Below are 25,239 nucleotides of genomic sequence, written 5' to 3'. Positions count from 1 at the left end.
TTGCAGAAGTAAAAATGTGCGGTTTTTTTGTTGTTGTGTGGAACGAGTTTCATATGAGAGGCCACATCTGTTTCGTGTTGTAGACATACAATTGCTATTTACCGCTTAGTAATATTAAAAGACAAACAACTTATTATGTTCCCGCTATAAATATAGCGAAAAAAATAGTACAACACATATGTTTGAACTAACGATAGAATTAAATAAGTTCTATTATGATAATGGAGAAAACTAACATCTCGTCTATCTCGTCTCTGTGTTGATCGGTTTTCTCTTTTCTTATGTTAGCCAAAACTTAATCGAGATTTGCACGAAACATATTAGTAGCTGTCTAATTTGATTGTGATATACAACACAACTAAATTTTTGCTAAAATAAGAATTAGCAATTGTAGCTAATTACAATTAGTAATTAAATCAAACAAATAATGATTATATCAACCGTTATTATATTAATTAGCATGGACTAAGAAATTGTATCAATCAAAATCATATTGTAATTAAATTTTTTATATACTTCAATATAAAAAAAAAAAACTACAACGGCTAATGTCCTTGATCAGCCTATAAGTATGCATGTGAATAATTTCTACAACCAATGAATGGTAATGACATGATTATCGACAACAAGAATCCAGAAGCACTTCTTTACTTCTCATAACAAAACTTATTAACAGTTTGAATTAACACTTGACTACCCTTCTTGTTTAGCAAATAATTTCACACATGCCTCTCAAAAACTTCGAAATTAGGTACTTTCTTCTTTAAAGTTTAAAATTACGTATTCTCCTCTCTAAACTTTAAAACTCACAAATTTACTTATTTTTATTGTCTTTTATATTAAAACTCATTTTAAATATATAAAATACATTTATCTTTTAATAAAAAAATTATAAAAAAATGTAACTTGTTTAAGACAAATGCTGTCCTATATTTGATTGTTTTTCGAGTGCAAATGGTTCATTTTTTTAATTCTGATATATACGGTGACATTTAAGTATTAAAAAGAAGAAGTAAAGAAATAAATCATTTGCTGTCGAAAGCCACAAATTACGGGACTGACATTATTCTTAAACATGATACATAATTTTTTATATTTTTAATAAAGGATAAATTGGATATTTTATATTTAAAATGAGTTTTAATATAAAAGACAATAAATGAGTAAATTTATGATTTTTTATGTTCAGAGGAAAGAATACATAATTTCGAAATTTAGTGGGAAAAATATGTAATTTTGAAGTTTTTGATGGGTATAAATGAAATTCTTGTTTCCCTCTTGATCCAACCAACTATTTACACTGAAAGCTTAAGTTGATTCTTAATTTGACGTTAAATTAAACAAAACAAAATCAAGAACACCTTTTAGGTCTGATGGAGCATAAATTACTAAATTGTATTTTCTCTAACGGCATCTAGAGGAGGGTGAATATGGGACCCTTTAAAATTTTAAATCTTATTCGGTTGGATATTCAAATATATAAAAAAAATCTCGTGTGCAAACAAGTAGTGCTTGACGGAATCAAGAAACTTAAAGAATATCAAGTGCATGTAAAAGTAAATAGAAGAGTAAAGCAATACTTGACACAAGATACATTTATGAAGTTGGGCCTAATATGCCTACATCTCCGGGGCTCTGCGACCTTCGAGATGGTGTGCCTTTTTTTATCCAACGAGAAATAAGTATAAGATAAAATTGGTGATCCCTTACACACTCCGAAAAGTCACATGGCCCAAAGAAGCAAGCACTAGAGGCTCTAATACAAGAAGCAAGCACTCAAGGTTTTAGTATTTAAATAAACAAGAGATCTCTTACAAATCACTCTAATTCTAATCAAGATTGAGGTTTGGTGGAGTAGATTTGATGTTGTTGAATGAGTATTGAAGTTTTAAGAACAAACAACAATAGAGGCTTTTTCCAGTAGAGAAGAACAAAATTTTGAAGTGTTTGGCGGATGAGAGCTTTTCCAGAAACATATCCAATGTTTTTATTTATACTGAGGGAAACAAATATATGATTTTGGTGACAACCGTTGTGATAAATTAATGTAATGGTTGTTTCTGACTTTTCAGCCTGAAAAAATCTAGGTATTTGAGATCAACTATGACAATGTTTATTGTGGAATTTCAACAATCTTCAATCTGACGTATCTTAGTGCTCGAGTATCCGATTTCAACATATGACTACTTTTTGGAAAGTTTGTCAAGAGAAGATATTGATTTTGAACCCTTATCCTTCATTGGAGCAACAATGCAGTCAAATATCTCAAAAACAAAATGAAGAGCCTCAACAGTTATGTTGTAATTCTAAATCTTATGAACCTGTAATTATATGTTTTGCAAATTAGTCAAATAGAGCACTAGAGTATTGCTTACAACAACAAATTGTCCTCAGACATGAAGAGAAGAGAGATGGGGATAGACCTGGCAGAGGGAAAGACGACGACGATAAGCATCTTCCATTTGACGGAGGCGGTCGTGGAAGCCGGAGGGGAGCGCCATGGCTGGAGACGGCTGAGTGTGAACTGGAGCTCAATCGGATTGTACCATACTAGGTTTGTCAAGAATGGAAGTCCTATAAACATGGAGAAGAGTAATCTGATGGAACCGCTATGCCGTCTGATTTTCAATTTTAATTGAAATCAAACAATCAATAGCAGATTCTTTATTAGAATCATTTGATTTGATAATCGGACGACTGGGGGTGCCTCTGGATCAGGTTCTGACTCTAGATTGGAAACTAGTTCAAGACTTCTTTTGTAGATTTGGGTAGATAAAGAGGTCCATCTCAGCCTTAGGACGCTTATTTATCAAGTGAAAAGAGAAATAGAGAAAATAAATATAACTATTCAATTTTTTTGCTAAAATGGATTTTGCAGAAGTCATGATGTGGGGTTTTTGTTGTTGTGTGCAACGAATTTTGTATGAAACATCTATTTAGTATGTAGATATTCATTTGTCATTTATCAATTACATATATTAAATTAAACAAGAAAAAGAGAGAAAGAGAGCGCACGCACAAGCTTATTATCCTCGAGCTTGGAATATAAAAAACAAAATAATATTGGTGCAACGAGGACTGCATGCTATATATTTGAACTAATAATAGAAATAATAATAATTTTTTTATTAAAATATTAGAGGAAACAATCACAACAACATGATGATAGAATTTCTCTTCTGTCATCTTCGTTAAAATCTTCTTAAGATTTGCACAAAATATTTTAGCTGCTGCCTCATTTGAAATTGCCAAATTGCATTACAAATTGAACTTCCATGCATGTCTAAATGATTAATTCTTTTTTTAAAAGTTATATATATTCGTGTTACTCTGATTACGTCTAAAATAAATAAAAATAAATATATAAGAGATTCAAAAAATGATTACACAAACAGCACAATGACATTCTAATAAAACTCTGCCAGCTTCTTACGCTGTTAATTGCTCAATTGACAACAAAATGATTAATTCAACCAATAAATTAACACCTCAGCATATCGCCGTAACTGTTTAGTCATGTTACTCGTTCAATACTATCAAATACAAAATTGTTCCATACAACGGTAAAATATACAAAGAGTTAATGATAAGAATTTAACTCAAAAACAAGTGATTTATTTATACAACCAACAATTAACAACATTCTTTGCTTCCAAAAATGATATTAATGGCCTCTCTTGACATACGTAATCAGACTGTAAAAGATTAGAGACAAAGATATAATTATGATTCTTGTATTTTGCTTAATTTTCACCATTACATTCTGATAATCTTTTATAGATATTATACAAATTGTAACTAACTAGCATTAATTAACTAACATCATTTGTTAAGTTTAATAATCCTATTTCTACATGCGTTTTATTTGGTCAAACTTTTTAAGGATCAAATTTTCAGATATTGTTGAGTTAATTTTAAAATCATCAATATTGCATTTTATTCATATTTGATCATTCGTTGTTATTTATGTTTAAATACACAGACGAATGACCAAAATAACTGAATTTCACCCGAAATTTTTATTGTTACCATAATAAAAAATAAAAATAAACCAAAACACTCTTGTTTGATCAGAATTCAAAAATTACCCAGGCCACATAACCAATTCGCGGACCCATTTAATAAGGTCTGCACAGCCGATCCGCGGCCTCAGACTAGGGTCCGCAGATTCAATCTGCAGCCTCACAAATTTTTTACTTTTTTTTTGTTTACAAAAATATTATTAATTAATAACAAAACTCAACGTTTGAGATATCATATCTCAGACAACGCCAAACAAAGCTCAAAGCTCAAAGTTTGAGCACGATTTTCAAGTAAAATAGAAAAAGGAAAATGAAAATTAGAGTCGTGGACTGGCTGTGAGGTCCCCATTAAATGAGACCGCAGATTATTTGTGTAACCTGAGTATTAGTGGAATTTTCTCAAAAAAAAGAGTGTTTTGTTTTTGTTTTTGTTTTTGTTTTTTTGTTTTTTATTTATTTATTTTTATTATGGTAATAATAAAAATTCGGAAATTTCACGTATCCTCCACGTAAAATTTTTGTTTGTACATTGACGGAGTAGTCAAATGGGTGGAGTTGAACAAAGTTCGGTGATTCTCGGTTTTTGACCAATTTAAAAAGTAAAAAGTTGTTCCACGTCCAGAGTCTTTTAGCTCTGTTTCTGATCTGTGGTAGACAAAATTGTGACCGCTATATGGCAGTAAATGTAGTAATTTTTTTTTCTTTTTTTCCCTTTTGCAATAAATTGGATCTATTACATGTACTAAATTTCTCAGCTGTATTTTGCACAGTACAATAGAAACATAAACCGCACATGTTCCTATATATAAATCGATTAAATATATTTGTGTGATTGTGTGAATTTTTAATGGATAATATTTTAAACACGAGATGAAAGTCAAAATTTATCAACTCTTTTTTAGTATAAATACCAAGTTTCAAACTTGTATTAAACATTATAATATATTTCATTATAAAGGTTCTAGATGTATAATGTGTTAATAGACTCGTGGTTTAATTGCAAAACATAATTTATTGTTTTAAGTCATTATACCATATTAATTTATGAATTATGAGCCACAGTTTGAGTAGAATCTTACCATTGACTAGACAAAAGATAACGAGCCCAATACTCTATTTGGGTGATATTTTTTAAGGTTGTTTTGAATTTATTTGGTGAGTAGAATTGTAAAGAAGTTCAATTTTTAACTAATCAGCTAGAAATTTACATGATATTTATTTGCTTGCGAATACGATTCTTTTGTAAATGTTTTTAAGGGGACTATTTTTTTTCCCCCAATGTTGATCTAGTTAAGTCCAGAATTTTTTCTCTCTACAATTTATCATGAATTTATTGATCGATCACTATTGATGAATTTTCTGGACCAAGCATAATTCTAATTTGAGTAGATTATTGTTTCAATGGCAACTAAGGACCTGTTTGAATTCCAAGTTCCAATTAAAGCTGAATAACTTAATACTACCAGACTCGATCCCCGTTCCAAGTTCCAAGTTCCAAGTTCCAACCACGCGGGTTTATTTAATTCCGGTCTGTTAAGTTTTGTTTTGTTTTTTTGTTGCAATGACAAAATTGTACAAGAGGAAATATAAACTATGATAAATGAACTTCTCATTGAAAGGGACACTGCCTATCAGTCTATCACCATATTAGTGGGATATTTAATAAAAAATTGATACTTAATTTAGTCAATATATTTGTTTGACAATAAAGTGGTAGTTACAAAATTTAAAATATTTTTTTTGAGGAAAAAATTTAAAATATTTTTCATGAACACGGTCCGGTAAAATCATACCTAGACCGTATTTAAGACACTTACATTTTGCTTCATTGACGGAGCATTTTGTTTTACATTTTTTTATCTATAGTGTGTGAGGTCCTGGTCAAAATTGTCACCTTTTTTTTTTGGTTTGAGGGAAACTCTGATTCTGTGATGCTACTCCATTCCAATTCCAGATTTCCAGATCCAATGAGATAACAAGGCCTAAACTATTTAATAAAATGCATATATTATTTGAAATTCATAATAATAAATAATAACTATATAAAATTTTAAATACTAATTATCCATTTTGAATAACAAATAATATATGCATGTTTTTCTTATCGATTTTTAATTAAAACCTTACTTTATTATATTATATATATTTTTTATTATACCTGCATAATTCTTAGTAGTATTCGTCATAATAAAAAAAATGTTAAATATTATCCTTTGCAACTAAAACTCAATTGGTAAAATTTTTAAATTGTTTGATGGACGACTAAATGATTATAATATAGAAAACATCTACACAGTTTTAGTATTTTAGTTAAAAATGTCATTAGACTATTAGAGAGATTAAATGATGACCATAATATCAATGATTGGTTAAACGATAATATTAATAATAAGATTGTATGTAAAATAAATATTCTTATATGATATCAAGAGAAATAATGCTTCATGGAAAGAGATGGTGTAACTATTAGTCTGTTACAAGTTACAACACACATATAAAGAATAATTTATTTCATGGTCTTAGCTAGTCACGCTAGTGCTTCTGTTCCTTTCTCAGAATCAATGAACTGTCACATTTGTCAAAGTCAAAATAAGGTCTTTAATACTACTTTTACTAAATTAATTGCAGAGTCAGTAGTCAAAACAATCAACTGTTATGGTTATGGAGAGATATTTGTCACAAAAAACTGGCTTTTGCTCCTTTTGATGTACTGTGTTTAAAACAAATTGACATAGACTGACATGATACTTTAAACACAAGTCAATATTCAATCGACACTGAGAAAAGAGTTCTATCATATCGTATCATGTCCGTTTGGGATTTGGGAATTAATTTTAAGTTGTGTGTGTGTGTGTGTGGGAGGGGGGGGATATTTTATGATTATTAATAAACAAAAAATATCATGTTCTGCAGGAAGGCACCTTTCGATTTTAAATTTTAGTGGTGATCTATTGGTACTGATTTATTTTGCTTTTTTCTGGAAATTTTTTTGTCCTCCCTCTGAATGTTTGATTGTAATTCGGATTAAATTTAGTGTTAAAATCAAAATAAATTTATTGAATTATGATTGGTAATTAGAATTATAAGTTAAGGATCATAAATTATAAGTCAAAATATTGAAAAATATAAGTCAAAATATTATTTTTATCAAGTATCTAATTAGTTAATGGATTTAAATCCAATTAGCTATTTAAATCCGATTCAAAATTCTGAATCCGTCCCTAATGTTTTGCATATTGTTACGTACAAAATGCTGATATTGGAGAGGAAAGTTCAATAGCATAATGTAGTACCTAATAGGGTTTTAAATTTTAATAAAGGTCAGGTTCAGTTGGCATCTGTCTGGTCAGATAAGTTAGCAGGTAAGGTTCTATGAAGTTTCTTGAACACCTGGCATTGAACACCTGGCATGGCATGTCTTATTCTATTTATCTTTTATCTGATTCAGCTTGCTTTTTGTACTTTTATCGAAAAATATACAAAGAGATGAAGCTCCTATTTAAACGGTTTGAAAGAACAGTTTAAAAACAATATTGTGATCAAACCGTAAAAAGCTTTGGATTTATGCAACTAACAGACGTACGTGTCATCCTCATCCAAATCCGACCCAACAGCTGGATCCAACAAAAGCTGCATATATATTCATCCGTTCTAGTAAATAATAATAATAATAATAATAATAATTATAACAATAATAAAAGTAAATTATTGTACTTTGTGGAGTAATATTTTAATTGTCTAAATAAGTAAATTGTAAAAAAATACTAAAAAAAATATAAAATTTGATATTCAAATACATTTTCATAAGATAATAATACTGAACAGTTCAGTTCATCCACACATTACTTAATAATAATGGAGATATAAATTTAAGAGTAAAGCTAGGATGTGACATGCTTACCAAGAAAATTTGGTGAGCATAACTCCCAAAGTATATCGGATCGACGTCAAATGTCAAATTCAAACAGTTGAAATCCATATACTTCATGAGTGATGCATATACATGCAAAATTTTGAAAGTTTCGAGTTTATTTGCTACACGGTCAAGCGGTCAAAGAAATGAACATTTTATTATAAGTTATTTTATATATTTAATTTTTATTATTTCATTGACTACTTGACTGTGTAGCAAATAAACTCGAAACTTTCAAAATTTTGCATGTATATGCATCACTCATGAAGTACATGAATTTCAACGGTTTAGATTTGACATTTGACGTCGATCCGATATACTTTTGGAGTTATGCTCACCAAACTTTCTTGGTGAGCATGTCACACCCTAGCTTTACTCTAAATTTAAAACATTCATATATACTTTACAAAGTATTATAACACGACAATAACAACAATAACAATAACAGAACCAACACAGTACCATTTACCCCACCTAGAATAATTGAAAACCGAGAGCATGTGAAGTTAACAGTTTATTTTTCCCCGGGACGTTAAACAGGTGTCACCAGTTAAAAAAAGGAATCATAGGGTTTCCTCATCTCCCTTGAACGTGAAAATGTTATTTTCTATTTTCTTTTGACTATCTAATCGGAGATATCAAAGTACTGTAAGCGACAATGACAAAATTTTCTAGAAGAGTTGGTGGTCGTTCTGAGTCTTCTGAGTATTCACACAAGGCATTTAAGCAAATTAAATGAACCTTAGCTACTTTATTTATTTTTGTTCTTTTTTATTCTCACCTCCCACTTGGGCACTTGGCCATCCATGCATGACCCATGATCCATCCCTGTCAAATTCCACTATTTATATCTGACTATGGTTCTTACAATAGATAGGGTCTCTAGTGTTATTAACTCTAATTATCTAAATAAATAGGGTCTGAGAAAGAGTTATTTATTTTTAAACATGGGTTTGTAAGAAACGGCATCATGATTATGCTACCGTTATGAATGTCGACACAAGTAAAAACGGTTTGAATGCTACACTTTTTTCTTCAATATAATATAGCACCAATGGCTATACGGGGATATGCATGCTTTTTCTGGGAAAGGAAAGTGATTTGGCCTTTGCATTTGTAAACGCACATATATTGCAACTATTTTCATGTCAATTATTTATTTTTCTTTTTTTAGCCATTAATCAGTTGCAAATATGCAGAAGTGAGGTGCATAGTGAAGAAAAAAAAATGTGAAGTGACTAACATCCGTCAATCAGTCATGTAACAACACGTATTAAAAAAATATATATGACATGATATGACGTGATTAAATTGATGAATGATAATTACGTTGTGCAAATGATTATACTTAGTAATTTTTTTTTCCAGACTTTTAAGTTAGTTCATATGAAAAAAAAGCTACAAAATAAGACGATATTATAAAGTAAATTAAAAATAATGAAATAATATTGGAAAATTTGATCACATAATGTAACATGTTTACGTTATGACCATATCAATTTGCATACCGTGCCATGACATAACGTGTCATTTTTTTTTTTTTTATCAAAGGGAGATATATCACGTGATGTGAATCACATTATGTGACTGACATACGTAATATGATATGACCGATATGACCTAGCTAACTGATTTCCTTCATTATGTGCAACTGATCTCCTCTTCAAAATGTTGCTTATATAATTACAACTCTAAATAATATTTCTTAAACCATCCATTAGTTGTGGAAATATGGAGTTGGGACTATTGCATTTATGGTTGGAATTTTCTGCAACATTTATCAAAATCAAAGTTAAAACCTTGGCAATGCTATTATTTTTAGCTTGTTTCGAATATTGATAAGAGTGAAATATATAGTGTTTTTTTTTTTTCTATCACTTGATCTAAAAAAATGTCATTTATCGAGTTACAAATGTTGATTTTTTGTAGAATCAGATTACTTTTGCTATTTTATTTGATTTTGTAGAATTGCAAATTTTCAGTGTTATTAGGGCTAAAACAGACATAAAACGAAGCATTCTGGACACTAAGTCTCAGGCATGCGGTTGCTCATCATCCACATGCAAGTGGAGGCAGCCAACCACACAGAGGTGCATTGCCATAGAGAGAATTATGTAGCGCAGGAATTCCATGCAAATGAATTATTGCAATCGCATGCGACCTAGGCAACCGCACAAGATAACTGACAGATCAGCAGTTATAACTCCAAAGTTGGCAGCCAAGCTCCACTAAGCCCACTAACACATGATGGATGAATGAGAGCTCATCTCTCCATCTAGACAGACCAGAGAACCTAGTAGAGTATAAATAGAATAGATCTAGGGTTTTCTATGAGAGCTTATGCAATTAGAAATTAGAATAGACAAGTAGAGATTAGGCATAGACTCCACTAGAAGAAGGAGAAGGTACATGAATTGAAGACTCGCCATGAAATTAGGCATAAGATAAAGAAAGATTCTCTAGGTGTACCCCTTCTATCTCTCTCTCTTGTCGCTTTTATTCATGTCTCTTGTATCGTTTGTTGTTGAACTCACCATGAGCGGCTAAGCAACACCTTTCTAGGGTGAAAGCATGTAATCTTGAATTCTTATGAGTTTAATCTAGATGTTTATATGTCTTGGTAATTGAGACTTATCATTAATCTTTATGCGATTAATTAGGGTGAGACTAGGGTACCATCCCTTACCAATCATTCTCAATTATGGTGTTATAGCGTACCTGTGGTTAGCACTAGAATATGATTAGTAGCTCTCAGATTGCATTTGATACTAGTGCAGGGCGCACATGGTTTTGATCAAACCGCATGCGATTCTAATTAGAGTTAGAAACCATAATTGATAGGTTTGTGCACTTGCATGCGATTAGTGATAGCACTGCATACATTTGCTTATTTACTAGACTTGATTAGTGATTAGATATCTTAATACACTATCCTTGTGGATTGACACCCCAATCTATATTATATGATAGATTCATACGCTTGTGAATCGATTGTAAAGTAGACAATTAGGGTTATAAATATTATTAGCTCTGATTTTAACCCATCAAATATGTAGAACTAAAGCAATGTTACAGTTCTCATATATCGTGTTAAAAAAAATCTAAAAACTTTACAAAAAAAAAGAAACTTCTACGAACATTTTATTCCAGAAATAAAGCAAAATTAGACTTTGTCAACTGAAATTGAAAAAAAAAACAAAAACAAAATTAGACTTTGACAATTGAAATTTTAATAATTGTAGCTTCAGATGCACTACTTCATGGCCCGATCTCAAACAAGCTGAGTGAATCAATTCTAGCATTACAGTAATATACGAGTGGCACTGCTATTATTTCCAAATTAATAATCGGATCTGACTACATTAATCTCAATCAAGATCATCTTGAGGCTATTTGCAAAAGTCTCAGGTTTGGAAATTAATTTCTCTAAAAGTTCATTCGTGTCTTTGAATCTATCAAATGTTGAGATTAATACATTGAAGGTTGTGTTTGGATGCAATCAACCACAACTCCTGGTTACCTATCTGGTATGCCTTTGACGATAAAGAAGTCGGTCCGAAGTGATTCCTGATCTGTCATTGAAAAACTACAACACATATTAGATGGTTGAAAAACAAAACTGACTTCTAGAGGAGGCCGTGTTCAGTTGGTAAATTCAGTTTTGGCTTCAATTTTGATTTATTACATGATATCATTCCCTCTACTGAAATGGGTGCTAGCCCACATTAATCAGATTTGTCGCAACTTCTTATGGTGTAAAACTAATGGGAAGGGTAATGGCATACCTTTGTTGAATTGGCAAACTATTTGCCTTTCGAAAAGATGGGGTGGCTTGGGTGTGCCGCATTTAGAACTCAGAAATTTGTTGCTATTATTGCGATGGTGGATGAAACTGTATATAAACGGGGACAACCTTTGGTCGGTCATAGCAATAAGATTAAGAAGCATTCGTCATGCTAGTCAAACCTTGATATGGGTCAATCATATGACTCATTCTTTTGACAGTATCTATCAAGATCAAAGCCGTATTTCACTAGAGTTCGAGTTGGGAGATATGGGATGGAAAACCATTTCGTTTTGGAACGATAATTGGGATGAAAAACCAATTAGAAAAGCAAGGGACAATTTACCAAGACCAAGACTCCAAATTATACCTCTAAGCGAAGCAATGCAAAGACTACCCAAAATTTCACCAGGTACGAATTCTAACAAGGCTCTTTTTACACAATAGGTGGATAAGCTGAATTGGCAATGGACAACAACTGCAATGTACTCTGCTAATTCTGTTTACAAAATTCTGATATCGGGTGGTATGGTCAAATGGCGGTACAATCTATTTGGAAATGCTATGCTCCCTTAAAGGTTAAAGTCTTTGCCTTTTTGGTGATTCGAGAGAAGTTTTTAACTCATGATGTGATGTAGAGGAGGGGAATTAGTTGTGACATGATATGTCACTTGTGCGATATATGTGGTTGGAAAGATGGTGTGCACCTATTGTTTAACTATTCCTATGCACAAAGAGTTTGGAGAAGCATGAGTGCATTGCTTGGCTTTCATTTGATGATAAATAGTGATGCGATGGAGCATATATATGGGACAATTCCATTATGTGCGCTAGCTTTCTAAGAGGGAAGGTAGAAGGAATTAATGAGCCACATGCTTTTTATGTACAATATGGTTCCTTTGGAAACAACGCAATGACAAACTTTTCAGAGGCATAGAGGTGCCGATGAGTTGTTGTGCAGAAGGATCATGGATGAATCAGATATTTGGCTTAAGTTATGTAGAGGAGGTAATAGAAGAGTGATGCAGTTGTTACCAACTTCATGATAGGCTGCACGGTTGTGTGTGGAATGTTTACATACATAATTTTCATGGAGAATAGAGTGTTGTTATAATTTTTTCCCTTTCACCTAGACTAGTAGCTACTACCATACTACCATACTTTTTAAAAAAAAATTGGCCTTTTATTTAACAAGAACCGGATTTTAAAATATAATCCCTATAGAGTGAGTCTATAGTACTATGCATATCATGGGTTGTTACCGTGCTACGGCTCTATATTCGAGTTTTCAAATCTTAACGGTCGATCCGAACCGTTCATCTTGTTCTCCATATTAATATGTGTTTGGAGACCAAATTTTACATTTTTTGAAATTTTTTTACTATTTTTTTAGATATTTAGAAAATCACTTGATCTGAAAATTCTGGACCATCCAAAAACAGTGATTTTCAATAAATCTAAAAAAATAGTAAAAAAATTTCAAAAAATGTAAAATTTGGACTCCAAACACATATTAATATGGAGAACAAGATGAACGGTTAGGATCGATAGTTAGAATTTGAAAACTCGAATATAGAGCTATAGCACGGTGCCAAATCGTAATATGCATAGTACCATAGACTCACTCATCCCTATATATGCTATATTAATTAGATGAATCCGGATTACTGTTGTTTTTAATGGTGCTATTTAGAAAGGAGGTGTCTTTATCAACATCAAACTTTTTTTCTTTAAATTAAATCCGAATGCAATCCTACATCAATGATCAATCTAGATCTAGAGAGTAATATCAAGCATGGACAAATAATATATATAGTCTTTATGCTTTATCAATTAGATGAATCTGGATTATTGTTGTTTTTAATGGTGATAATAATAAGGGTAAATACTACAAAAGACAGGCACTTTATCAAAGATCTTTGTCAATCAAATCTTGTTTTTTTTTTTTACTTGAATTGAATCCCAAGGCAATCCTACATCAAAGATCAATCTAGATTTAGAGAGTAATATAAAGCATGCAAAAATAATATTCCATGTGCTTTATCAATTAGATGAATCTAGACTATTGTTGTTTTTAATGGTGATATTAATTTGGAAGGATAAATAGGCGTGTTTGTCAATCAAACCCTCTTTTTTCTCGATCCTACATCAAAGATTAATGTAAATCTAGAGAATGATATATCAAACATGCACAAATAATATAACTAAAAAGAAAGCGCAACAAACGCATGACTTATAAACAGGATTCGAAATGAGCTATTACTGATGTCAAATTAGCTACTTGGTTTGTGGCTAAGACACAAGTCACAAACTAATTCAAAATTATAAGTTCGAAGCTTATAATATTCACACAATTACACAATTATAACCACTCTTTTTAAATGAGGTCACATGGACCGCATATATGATCTGCTTTGTGTTCAAGATATCATGCAGTTACATACAGTGGATTTGAATATGCAGAAGCATGCATAATACTACATGCGCATTACTATGTTGGTTTGTCATGACTCGTAACTTCAAAATTGACCATAGATATTGACATCTCATTTTAAACTCTACATATATATAAGTCCGCATTAAAATCTGCATATGCAGTATGCATTGATTTTCTGCATGCATAAACAAAACCACATTTGAAAACACTTAATATAATTCATTACTAATAACAGTGTTTTAAAATACAACTTATAATTTCTACTTAAAAAAAAACTCAACAATCTCTAAAAAAATATCCTTAAAAGTTTGATCAGATCAAATAATGTACAAATAAGAATAGGAAACTTAACAAAATATGTTAATCAATTAATGCTAATTAGTTACAACTTGTATAAGGTCTATAAATGACCAACATAATATAACCGTCAAGATTAAGCAAAATATAAAAATCATAATTCTATGTCTATACTCTATACCCTTCCACAATCTCTGTTTATGATCTAATGAGCTCTTCGTTATTTCAATTCCGTATGTTTATCTGCCCCATATGTTTTCGGAGATTTACATTTTAGATGTGCCATTATAATTTTGGAACCAATGATATATTGTACATCAATTTTAGATTCACAGTACGTTCACAATACGACACTACACGTTATTCAAACCATGTCAAGTTTTTAGATTGGATTGTAAAAAAATAAAATAAAGAAATTAAATTATAATTGAAAATTTAGATTTTACAAAATAAGACAGAATTAAATTTCAGATAGAACAACAATTCAATTACATATGCTACACTAACTCAACCACCACTGATTCCACCCATAATAATAAAAAAAATCCCTCACCTTAACCAGTATAAAATCTCAAACTATATATAGACTCTATAAACGACAAATGTTTGTCGATAAGAGAAGATTTCACTTTAAGAGTAGAACAAGGTGTTTCTAAGTTCACCAAGTCTTTTTGTGAACTCAACTCTAAAACCTATTGAATTAATTTTAAATAATGAATTCAAACCATTAAAATTCTTCTATTTTACGAGTGATAACATGCGAAAATTTTAAATTAATTTTGTATATAATCAAGTGGTCAAAAGGTGTCCAAAAATGAATGCATTGAAATTAGTTTATAAATCTTCTAATTTTGATCACTTGACTTTATACTTTAAATTAATCGAAACTTTAATTTTTTTACATGTAGACGCATCACTCGTAAGATAGAAGGATTTCAACGCTTTGAATTCGTCGTTTGAAGCGAATCCAATAGATTTTAGAGTTGAGTTCACAAAAAACCTTGGTGATCTTAGGAACACCCTAGTTCTACTCTTAGTTTAAACTCTCAAGATTTTAATTAGAAATAAAATATTATAACATTAGAATTTCAGCCTGAGTTATAACAAATTATTTTTTGTGATTTTAAAGTACAGACAATCGATTTGAAACGTTCAACATGTTCTCGTATTAAAATGTGCTTGAGACTAATTTTTACTTTTTTTAATTTTTTAAATATCACTGTTTTTGAGAAAATTTTATTATTTTTCTACCATATCAAAACAACGATTTAAAAGAAAATCTTAAAAAAAGTAAAAATTTGGAAAAAAAATTAAAATTTGGTGTACAAGCACATTTTAATATGAAAAATATACTGAGCACTTCAGATGAATTGTTTAGACTTTGAAATAAAAAAATGACTTCTCATAGCTTAGGCTAAAATTCTACCGTTAACACATTAGCCGGACCCATTATAACTCTTATATAATATGATGAGTTATTCAGAAAGTGATGTGCAACGATTGTAAAATTATATATAACAATTAATCAGGACAATTTTATGATGATCAATTAAATTTGGAAAACACTGATTTCAAAGTTTAAATGTCAGAATTAACCGTTTAATTATTGTATATATACTAATTAGTCATTTTCACACAATGTCACAACAAGGATTGACTGTTAATTTCATATGGATCAAACATTAACAATTCAACATCAGATGTCACAACAAGGATTGACTGTTAATTTCATATGGATAGATGTTTGAATTTTATCGCATCCAGAGAGCAGCCTTCATGATAAATGTCTACAATCGTTACATATTCAAGTTCAATTGTCACTGAAAAAGTAATTTTTTTATTTTCCATAATGGCGATTGAATTAATCGTTGCATCCAGAGACAAACATGTATCGATCATGACAGTTGTGACTTGTGACAAGTTTACCTAAACCCTAAACTCAGCGTGTAACAGTTTCTCTCTGGAATTTTTTTTGTCCACCTCTGAATGCTGAATGTTTTATTTGTAATTCGGATTAAATTTAGTGTTAAAATCAAAATAAATTTTTTGAATTATGATTGGTAATTATAATTATAAGACAAAGCATTAGAAATTACAAGTCAGAGCATTAGAAAATATAAGTCAAAGCATTGTTTTTTTTTTATTGAGTACTAAATTAGTTAATGAGTTTAAATCCGATTAGCTATTTAAACCCAATTCGATATTTTTTTGCTCTCCCTACGAAAATCCCGGATCCGTCCCCTGTTGAATCTAACTGATTAGATGCAAAATTGGTGGGAAATTATACTTTCAAAGTCAGGTCTTTATACATTTTTGTATTTTCAAATTAGATTTTGATATTATTTTCCATCATAATTTGTTTTCAACTTTTACCCAACCCCTAATTGAAATTAGGGGACTTTCAAGAAAAATAGTTGCATACATTTGGGTGAATATGTTCGGAGTCATACTTTAGAGATTCATTGTATATTCATTTTATATTCATTTTATTTCTATCAGGCGGTGCATTTCTGTTCCAAAGAATGGAAAGTTTGGTCTATTTCTTTTTCTTTGCATTTATTCATTTTATAAAAATTTTATTGCTTGTCGTATTTTAATATCTCTATCTCTTTCTCCTTATCCTTTTCCATAACTACTCGCCTCTTTTTCTTCAACTTGCCATCTTTTTGCTCACACCTTTTCTATTATTAGAAGAAAGAGAAGAGTTACAGATGGATAGGAGATCATGCACAAAAGGAAAAGAGAGGAATTGATAAAAGTTTCATTTTGTATGATGTTTTATCTTATTAGACAAAAAAAAAAGTATAGGGTTGTTGTTGAGATTAGAAGTAAAACACACTTTTAAGGCAACCTGTAATTATGTAATCAATCCATAATAAAAGTATATTTGAGCGATTATTAGTATAAATTTTTCATGATATCATCATCTCAAATATTTCCACATGAATCTTCTATGATAAGTCATTAATTTAATCTTGAGTATATATATTTTTTGCATTAGATATTAGATTTTGTTTAAAGATTGTTAGGATAACTCAGAGAGCTTAACAACTATGTCTAATAACTTTGGATAAAATTTATCAAGAGACAGACTGATTATCAGTCTGATTTGCACTAACATTTGTGCGAACCGCTTTATAACTTAATAAATTTAACAACCCAATAAATCTCAATCATACGTTCAAATTTTGACACAAATCGAATAGTTTAGATTCGACTTTGAATAAAATTTTGTCCAGTAGCTTTTGGATAATAACTTTGCATTAGTAATTCCTTTATCCTTTCATAATGTTGAATAATTAGGTAACACATCTGGAGAAATAAGTAAAAAAATATTAATAATCATTGCTCTTGTCTTGTCCTCAGGTAGTCAGGTTACAAAGATCATCCACAACATATAACAATAAGAGCTTCTGCCACATAAAATCCCAGTGAATAAAGAGTCATGCATGCGTGCCAAGCCAACAATCTTTCTCTGACCGCAGCTCTTACGCATTCACTCTCTCAATCTCAATCCTTCCAACAAGCAAACAAGCATTGTCTAATAATATTATCAAAATGAGAAACTTGTCCAATCGGATGAGGGAAAATTTTCTACAGGCACCTCATATTTTCCTTCCATTTGACAGACGGGTCTTTTCTTGATAAAATAATCAGGGAATAAAATTTTCCACCATAATATTATCTTTTTTTTTTCCATAATTTTGACCTGGTAAATAAAACTGAATTTGACTTCTGACATTGTATAATTGTTTTTGTTTGCGTGGCGATATGATTGAGAAAAAATAAATTAGATTTAAATATGTACGTTTAAGATTTTTCATAAATTGAGAAACTTCCAGATAAAAATGGGTAGTTATGGATGACAAAATTTGTTACTAAGAAAATAACCAATTTGCAAATGCATTTAAACTGAAATTTACAGCAGATTTACTTTTGTTCGGTTTTCTTGTGTGTTTATTTCACAACAAATTTCCATTATCTTACTCTCTTTGTTAAATAATCCTGAGAAAACAGTTTTTTTTATTATTATTTATTGTCTGGATTCAAAACTGATTTATTCTTTTATCTTCAATGAAATATTAGTCAGAAGCACATGGTAAGAAAAAATTATTTTAGTTGTTCAAAAAAGCGTAACTAATTTACTTGTTTTTTTAACACCCTCTAGCTAACATTCTACCAAAACATTAACTTATTTAGCTAACCATAGCTTATGAAAAGCCATATATAGAAAAACCCTGACCTAACAGGTGCTGTAGTAGATACGGACATATTCATATACGAATAAAAAAAACAAGGGGTAATATAAAATAGGGGATCAGACATAAAACCCTCTTTAGTTTTCTCTTAATCAAAATCCAAAACTGCCATTAGTACAGAAGAACAAAATCAAAACGGGATTCGCTTCCTCTTTATAACTGACACCATCTCTCTCTCTCTGTCTAGCGATCATATCAAATTCCATCTCTCCCATCTCTCTCTCTCTATCTCTATCTCTATCTCTCTCTTCCCCGTATATTAAAAGCTCGATCTTGTTCAGAATCAGAATTTTGCTCAGAATCTGAGCAATTTCTGGTGAAATTTGCCTCTTCCAAAAGAAAATAATGGTGGCAGCTCAGAAGGAATCGGTGCAAAATTCCGAAGTGAACAAGCTCTCCGATTTGCTGTCGAAGCTGAATCCATCAGCTAAAGAGTTCATACCCTCTTCCTATGGCACTAACAAGCCGATCGGGAAGCTCTCAGCTGATGCACCTAGTTTTGTTGTACCGAGGGAATTTGGGTATCAGTTTATGGTAAATGGTTGGAATCAGGAGGTTGTTGGCGATGGATTCATGGGTTTCTCTAAGCAGAATGCAAAGGTAAAAGTGCTTGATCTTCTCAAGCTTTTAGGTTATTTAGTTTGATCTTTGATCCTGTGAAGGCTTTTGCCTTTGCTGATGTTAGCTTTTCATTTGATGATGTGTAAAGTTTTGGAGAATTTGGGTTGCCTAAATTCATACGCACTGTGATCAGAATTAAAGGCTACTTGGTAGATATTTGCTACTTTAGGTAAATGCTACCAAGTACAAGTTGGATCAATATCTCAGTAGCTCGAGCTAGAAGGGGGCAAAGATTGGATAAACACAAATTAGAATTCTGTTTGATTAGTCTTATTTATCTGTAACAAATGGGTTTTCTCTTTTTTCTTCTTGTTGGAGAGAACAGGCTTAAGCTGGAGATACTTCAAGTGAGATCAAAATTAGTTTTTAGCATCCTGCTACTGTAAAACCAGGATTATAGCTGGGCTTAGTTGGGTTTATTGCCAGTTATTTCTTATGGTCTCTGATTTGTCAAATAAATGCTATAACCAGTTCTAGTGTTCTTAGTTCATGTTTGACATCACTTTAACTTTTAGTTTCTGTGTAGCTTATTTTTGTTTTGGTTGAGACATGTGAAAGTGGTGCATATCAAGTTTTCTCTGCTGTCATGTAATTGGAAATAATAGAAAACTTAATATCAATTTCTTTTTGTCTTGTTTAATTTTCAGAGACGGAATAGGTCACCAAGAGCTGAGAGAGAGGATAGCATAAGGCGAACTATATATGTTTCAGATGTAGACCATAATGTAATAATCTTTATTATATTTTAGTAGTACAATCACATTGTTTTAGTTATACTGCCTCGGAACTGCGACAGGTGCAAGAAGTCTCAAATGCCATTCCTAGTTTCTTGTTCTCATTTGGTTTGAACATGGAACTAGCGAAGAACTGAACAAGTGTTACCTTTTCATGTTTTCTCTCACTAGAATCGTGCTTGTTCAATTCAAAGTTTCACATTCCAATTCCAATTTATTTTTTGGAAAAAGAAATTCCAATTTCGAAGGTCTAGAAAGTGGGGTTGACTTGAGATATGAGTTTCTTTGACAAGAAAAAGACTATTTCCAGGCACATTCCTTACATGTCTTAGTTATTGCTTTTTTTTTTCAAGTCAATAGTTTTGTTGGACTATCTGTTAAATTCATCAAACATGTTTGTTTTCTGTAAAATTTAGGTGACTGAAGAGAAGCTTGCGGAAGTGTTTTCTACATGTGGTCAGGTGAATTGTGAACTTCTAATATATCTTTTATACATATTACAAAATTATTCACTTTAAATTAATTCATGGAACTGAGACAATTAATGAACCGCTAACTTCATGACTTGATAAGAAGTGGAAATTCTGCCCATAGTTATTTCTCCCGAGTTGTTCATGCATGCAGAAAAATCAATTTTTTATTTATGGTAATTTAATTTCGTTACTTGCACTCTTTTGATGGGAAGGTTGTGGATTGCCGGATTTGTGGAGACCCGCGCTCAATTCTTCGTTTTGCTTTTATTGAGTTTTCTGACGAAGGTACCTAACAATTCTTGTTATTCTTCTGGTACTTATTCTTTATTTTTGTGCAATTTTATTATGATCCAATCCGAAAAACCTAAAAAATATATAATGCAGGCTGGTGTGAAACCTTGACTAACATTAGAAACAACATTGTAAACACTCATAACAGCTGTCACTTAGATCTTAATTACCTAATTTGGCGTCCTTTCTCCTGCATTTTATCTTGAGGAAATTGTGAGGGAAGGGAATTATTTGAGTTATTAATATCCTTTGCTACACACAAAAGCTGTACTGTAACTGGCTGATTATTAATTATCCTTCGGTATTTCTTACCAAGTTTCTGAATGTAATGTATTTATTTGAGTTAACTAATGCTTTCTCTGTGTTGTTTTTTTATATATTTTTTAACAATCAGCTGGTGCGAGAGCAGCACTTAATCTTGGTGGCACCATGCTGGGTTACTATCCTGTTAGGGTTTTACCTTCCAAAACCGCAATTCTTCCAGTTAACCCTAAATTTCTTCCAAGGGTCAGTTTCAAACCCTCTTTTCTCAATCGTATTTTAGTATTATTTTTTTCTTTACTTTAACACACTATTCTGGTGTACAGTCTGAAGACGAGAAGGAAATGGTTGTGAGAACAGTGTACTGTACTAACATAGATAAACAGGTACTAGTTATTTTACTCTTTATGCGTGAGTTGTCTTTTATAAAAATACGCAGGGTGCTTTTGAATATGTTGTGTAAGCATGTAGTTTTTAAAAGATACATTATTATATTTGCTGGTACTGCATTTTGGAAACTTTTTTGTGAGTATACTGTACAGTAGTTTTAGTGATGTCATACGTTTCATGTTTGTAGGCTCATTTATATGGTTTATTTTCTTCTGTTTGTTTTTAGGTGACAGAGGCTGATGTCAAATACTTCTTCGAGCCACTATGTGGAGAGGTACCAGATGTTTTTGTTTTTGCAATTTTTTGTATCGACCCAACTTTTGGTAGTCATGTTACCTTATTGTTTTCTTTGTGGTGTCTGTTGGTTTGGTATGCAACTGCTCATTTTGTCTTGGATGTAATACTGGAGCATGGAAAGCCTAAATTTATTGATAAAAATTCTAATGGAGCACAGCTTATATTATTACCTGATCTGCAAAGCACTGATATTCCCTACCATGGCCTCCTGTTAATGTAAAAGACTCAACTTAATTGACTTGACAAGTACAAAATATATGCTTTTATTTTATTTGCTTGGTAATCTAGAATGTCACCTACTTTTTTCAATGTTGTATCTAAAAATAGGTGTCTAGGCTGAGGTTGCTTGGGGATAGCATGCACTCAACATGCATTGCCTTTGTAGAGTTTGTTCGAGTAAGCACTTATTAAGCACTTCTTTTGTTTTATTTTTCTAATTTCCAAATGTGTAGAATTGTTGCAAGGACTTCAATCAAGCCCTTTATCACTTTAACTACCAACAAAGCTGACTTGACACTTCCTTAGTGGTTGGTTTGGTTTATAGTGGGATCAAAACTGAGTATTAAGCATAAATAGAGAGACAAGTGAGTCAGCTTCCTTCTGTTTTTCTTCTAGTTAAGACAAACAGTTGTCCTAGCGTTAGAATGAACTTGAGCAAGAGTTCAAAGTTGCAGTTAGTGTGCTAGTCAGCAAAGGCAGCTTAAGTTGACAAAGATAAATGTTTCTCAAGGAGGTTATACAGGACTCCATTTGAAATTCTTCTTTCTCACCATAGAGATCTACTCTTCAACCCTCAGCTATTCACCCAATCACCCACGCACACGCTCGCGCGCACACAAACCCTGACAAAAGTAAAGAACATGCAGTACCCCCTTAAATTTTCTAATGTTTATCGATGTCTCCACCATAGTCAAATTAGATACAACATATTGCCATGCCAGCAGCAGTGTTAGTTGAAGAAGAGTACGACTTGATAAAAATAAACCTTTCAAAAGTGCTAATTGATGCAACAAAAAAGTTAATGGTACTAATTAAACCAAAAGTAAACATTAAGGATCCTTTTTGGACTTATTATTATATGTAGTTGAACTCAAACTAGAAAGGAAATGACATTTTGGTTGCAGTAAATTATGGAAATGATCTCCTAGAATAACAATTTTCCTTTTTGGTTCCCTATAGTTTACAGTTTTATATCTAGATTTTAAAAAGATCATTATTTACATTTTGGAGTTTTCTTTTCCCCAAAGATATCAATTTGTGACAAAATCAGTCCAAATGTGTTTCTATGATGACATGGATGGTTGATGTGGTTCTATGATGACACGGATGCAGATTTCTCTGCCATCATCACAAATATCAAATGTAGTCGATAGCATCAATTTCTGTGTCATTTTTATTAATGATTTAGGTGATGACTTTACAGCAAGAGTTGTATCAAAATTTCCGTCCACTTTAGGATCCAGATCAGCATGCTGACTTCTTGGTTACATGATTTGCATATACTGTTTAGACAAATGTCAATGGTATGACCAATTTGGCACAAATTGTAAATTTAAGGATCAAGTTGGATAGTTTGAAACTTTGAAGACCGAAATGGGGAAGGGTAATACAATTAAGGACATTTGTGCAATTTGTTATTTCATTAAGCCCTGAAAACTTGGTATTTTGCACCAGTCCTTTGTTTAATCAAAGGCATCATTTAGGAATTCACTTCTTCTTGGTTATTCATCAAAAAGCTGTGACCAGATTGATGTAAATTTAAGTTTATTAGCAAAATAGGAGCATTTAACTTACATGGACTAAAGTGAAATGCACAGTACTTTTGAAATATCATTCCTATAGTTTTCTGGTTACTTAGACTTGTAGGACATGGATTGAAGTCGACTTACAAATATCATTATGAGCAAATCTATCAGATTTTGATTATCATGTTCTTCCCTAGAATGTCTTGATGTGATCTCAAAAGGGGAAAAATCATACAAATCTGGGTTAGCTTCAGGAGGTACCATCCCAGTTCTATCAGAAATAGAAGAAATTTTGTAGATATTCTTCAACATTAACTTGAGGGGATTCCTTAAATTCTATGATGTGAAAGAAGATATAGGATTCCTATCCAGAAGTTTTGGCAACTCCATCATGTATGATAGATTTTTCATTACTCAAGGGAAACAAATAATCACAAATAAGAGTTAAACCCATTAGACTAGGGCCCCTGTAAAAAGAAACAAAAGGTGGGTGGATCTGACCAACATTGGCTTGAGGTGAGGGTCCACTGATACCAGACGTTTTAGGCAGTCTCATGTTTAATTTTGTACAACTAATGCATACGTTTTCTATATGTTCAACTATTAAATCTCTTTTGTATATGTTAAATATTTCTTTTTTAGGCTGAAAGCGCAATTTTGGCTCTTAACTGCAGTGGCCACATACTTGGCACTCTTCCTATCAGGTATTTTTCCTAGTCAAGCAATAAGAAAGCTCATTTAGAGGGGTGAAACTGCCTAAACTACCTAGCAGAAAATCAAATTGGGGCCTGGCAAGTAGGGGGATCAATACACCCCCTATTCCCTGAAAAAACATGTAGCAAAGGCTACCAAAGTGTTAATTATTCATAACATAATGAACTAAACCCTCAAATTTAGGGATTAATTACTGTTCACCCTTGCAAAAATCAACAATCTTGGATAACCCTGAATGAAGCATTCACATATTCCTTGTTCATTTTATGTTTTGTACATCCATCATATTTTAAAGTTCTGCTGGTGTGTTTGAGAATTGAGATTACACCAAATTCTAATATAGACTTCTTTTTTTCCAGGGTGAGTCCTTCAAAGACACCGGTACGCCCTCGCATGACTCGAGCGTCCCACTAAGCCAGCTCATGGAATACACCTCCCTCAAACATCCATTCAGCTGTCTCTCCTCCGGCGTTTTCCCTTTCTCTCCCTTTTTCTTTCTTTTTCTTTTCTTGCTTTTTCGAGATGACAGGCTCAGTGTAGCCGTCAGTATCTGGTAAATGGGGATCATTTCCTACCTGTGAGAAACAAACTGCTGTTTGTTTTGAATCGGACCAACTGTTGAAACTATGTAGCATTAGTTAAAGTATAATCTCTCTTGCTATTCCCATCTCTTTTTTTTTCTCCGTGTGTAATCTGGCGGAGTTTAATCAGTTTTTATTTTTGTGAATTATTCTGAATCCAAGATTTGGTCTCGGTTAGTACTGGTTAATCTTACATTATAATATATGGAAACGAGCGGTAGGTAGGGGTGTACAAAGATACTGTTGACCCACCCGACCTGTCCGACCCGACCCGACCCGTATTTTACCGGGTTGAGATATTATTGGGTCGGGTACGGGTTGGATTTTGACCCTGGTCGTTACTCTGGGTCGGGTCATAGGTTTGCTCTTAATAACTCGTTTATACCCGGACCCGGTCTCAAATCTACGTTTCTACATTTT

The 25,239-nt window shown here is 31.9% G+C and overlaps 1 protein-coding gene across 1 annotated transcript; it reads left to right on the top strand.

Moving 5' to 3' along the window:
• The first annotated feature begins 18,774 nt into the window (after window positions 1–18,774).
• On the top strand, window positions 18,775–24,991 carry LOC144571499 (polyadenylate-binding protein-interacting protein 9-like). Its single transcript, XM_078320816.1, has 10 exons — window positions 18,775–19,312; window positions 19,981–20,058; window positions 20,484–20,528; window positions 20,753–20,825; window positions 21,226–21,338; window positions 21,419–21,478; window positions 21,709–21,756; window positions 22,107–22,175; window positions 24,167–24,228; window positions 24,598–24,991. Exons 1-10 carry the CDS (start codon window positions 19,058–19,060, stop codon window positions 24,650–24,652), a joined length of 858 nt encoding a protein of 285 aa, XP_078176942.1. The 5' UTR covers window positions 18,775–19,057; the 3' UTR covers window positions 24,653–24,991.
• Window positions 24,992–25,239: the final 248 nt, after the last annotated feature.

This window comes from Carex rostrata, chromosome 19 (genome assembly GCF_964058835.1).
Source record: "Carex rostrata chromosome 19, lpCarRost1.2, whole genome shotgun sequence".
Taxonomy (NCBI): Eukaryota; Viridiplantae; Streptophyta; class Magnoliopsida; order Poales; family Cyperaceae; genus Carex; species Carex rostrata.
This window is presented reverse-complemented; position numbering and strand designations above follow the sequence as displayed.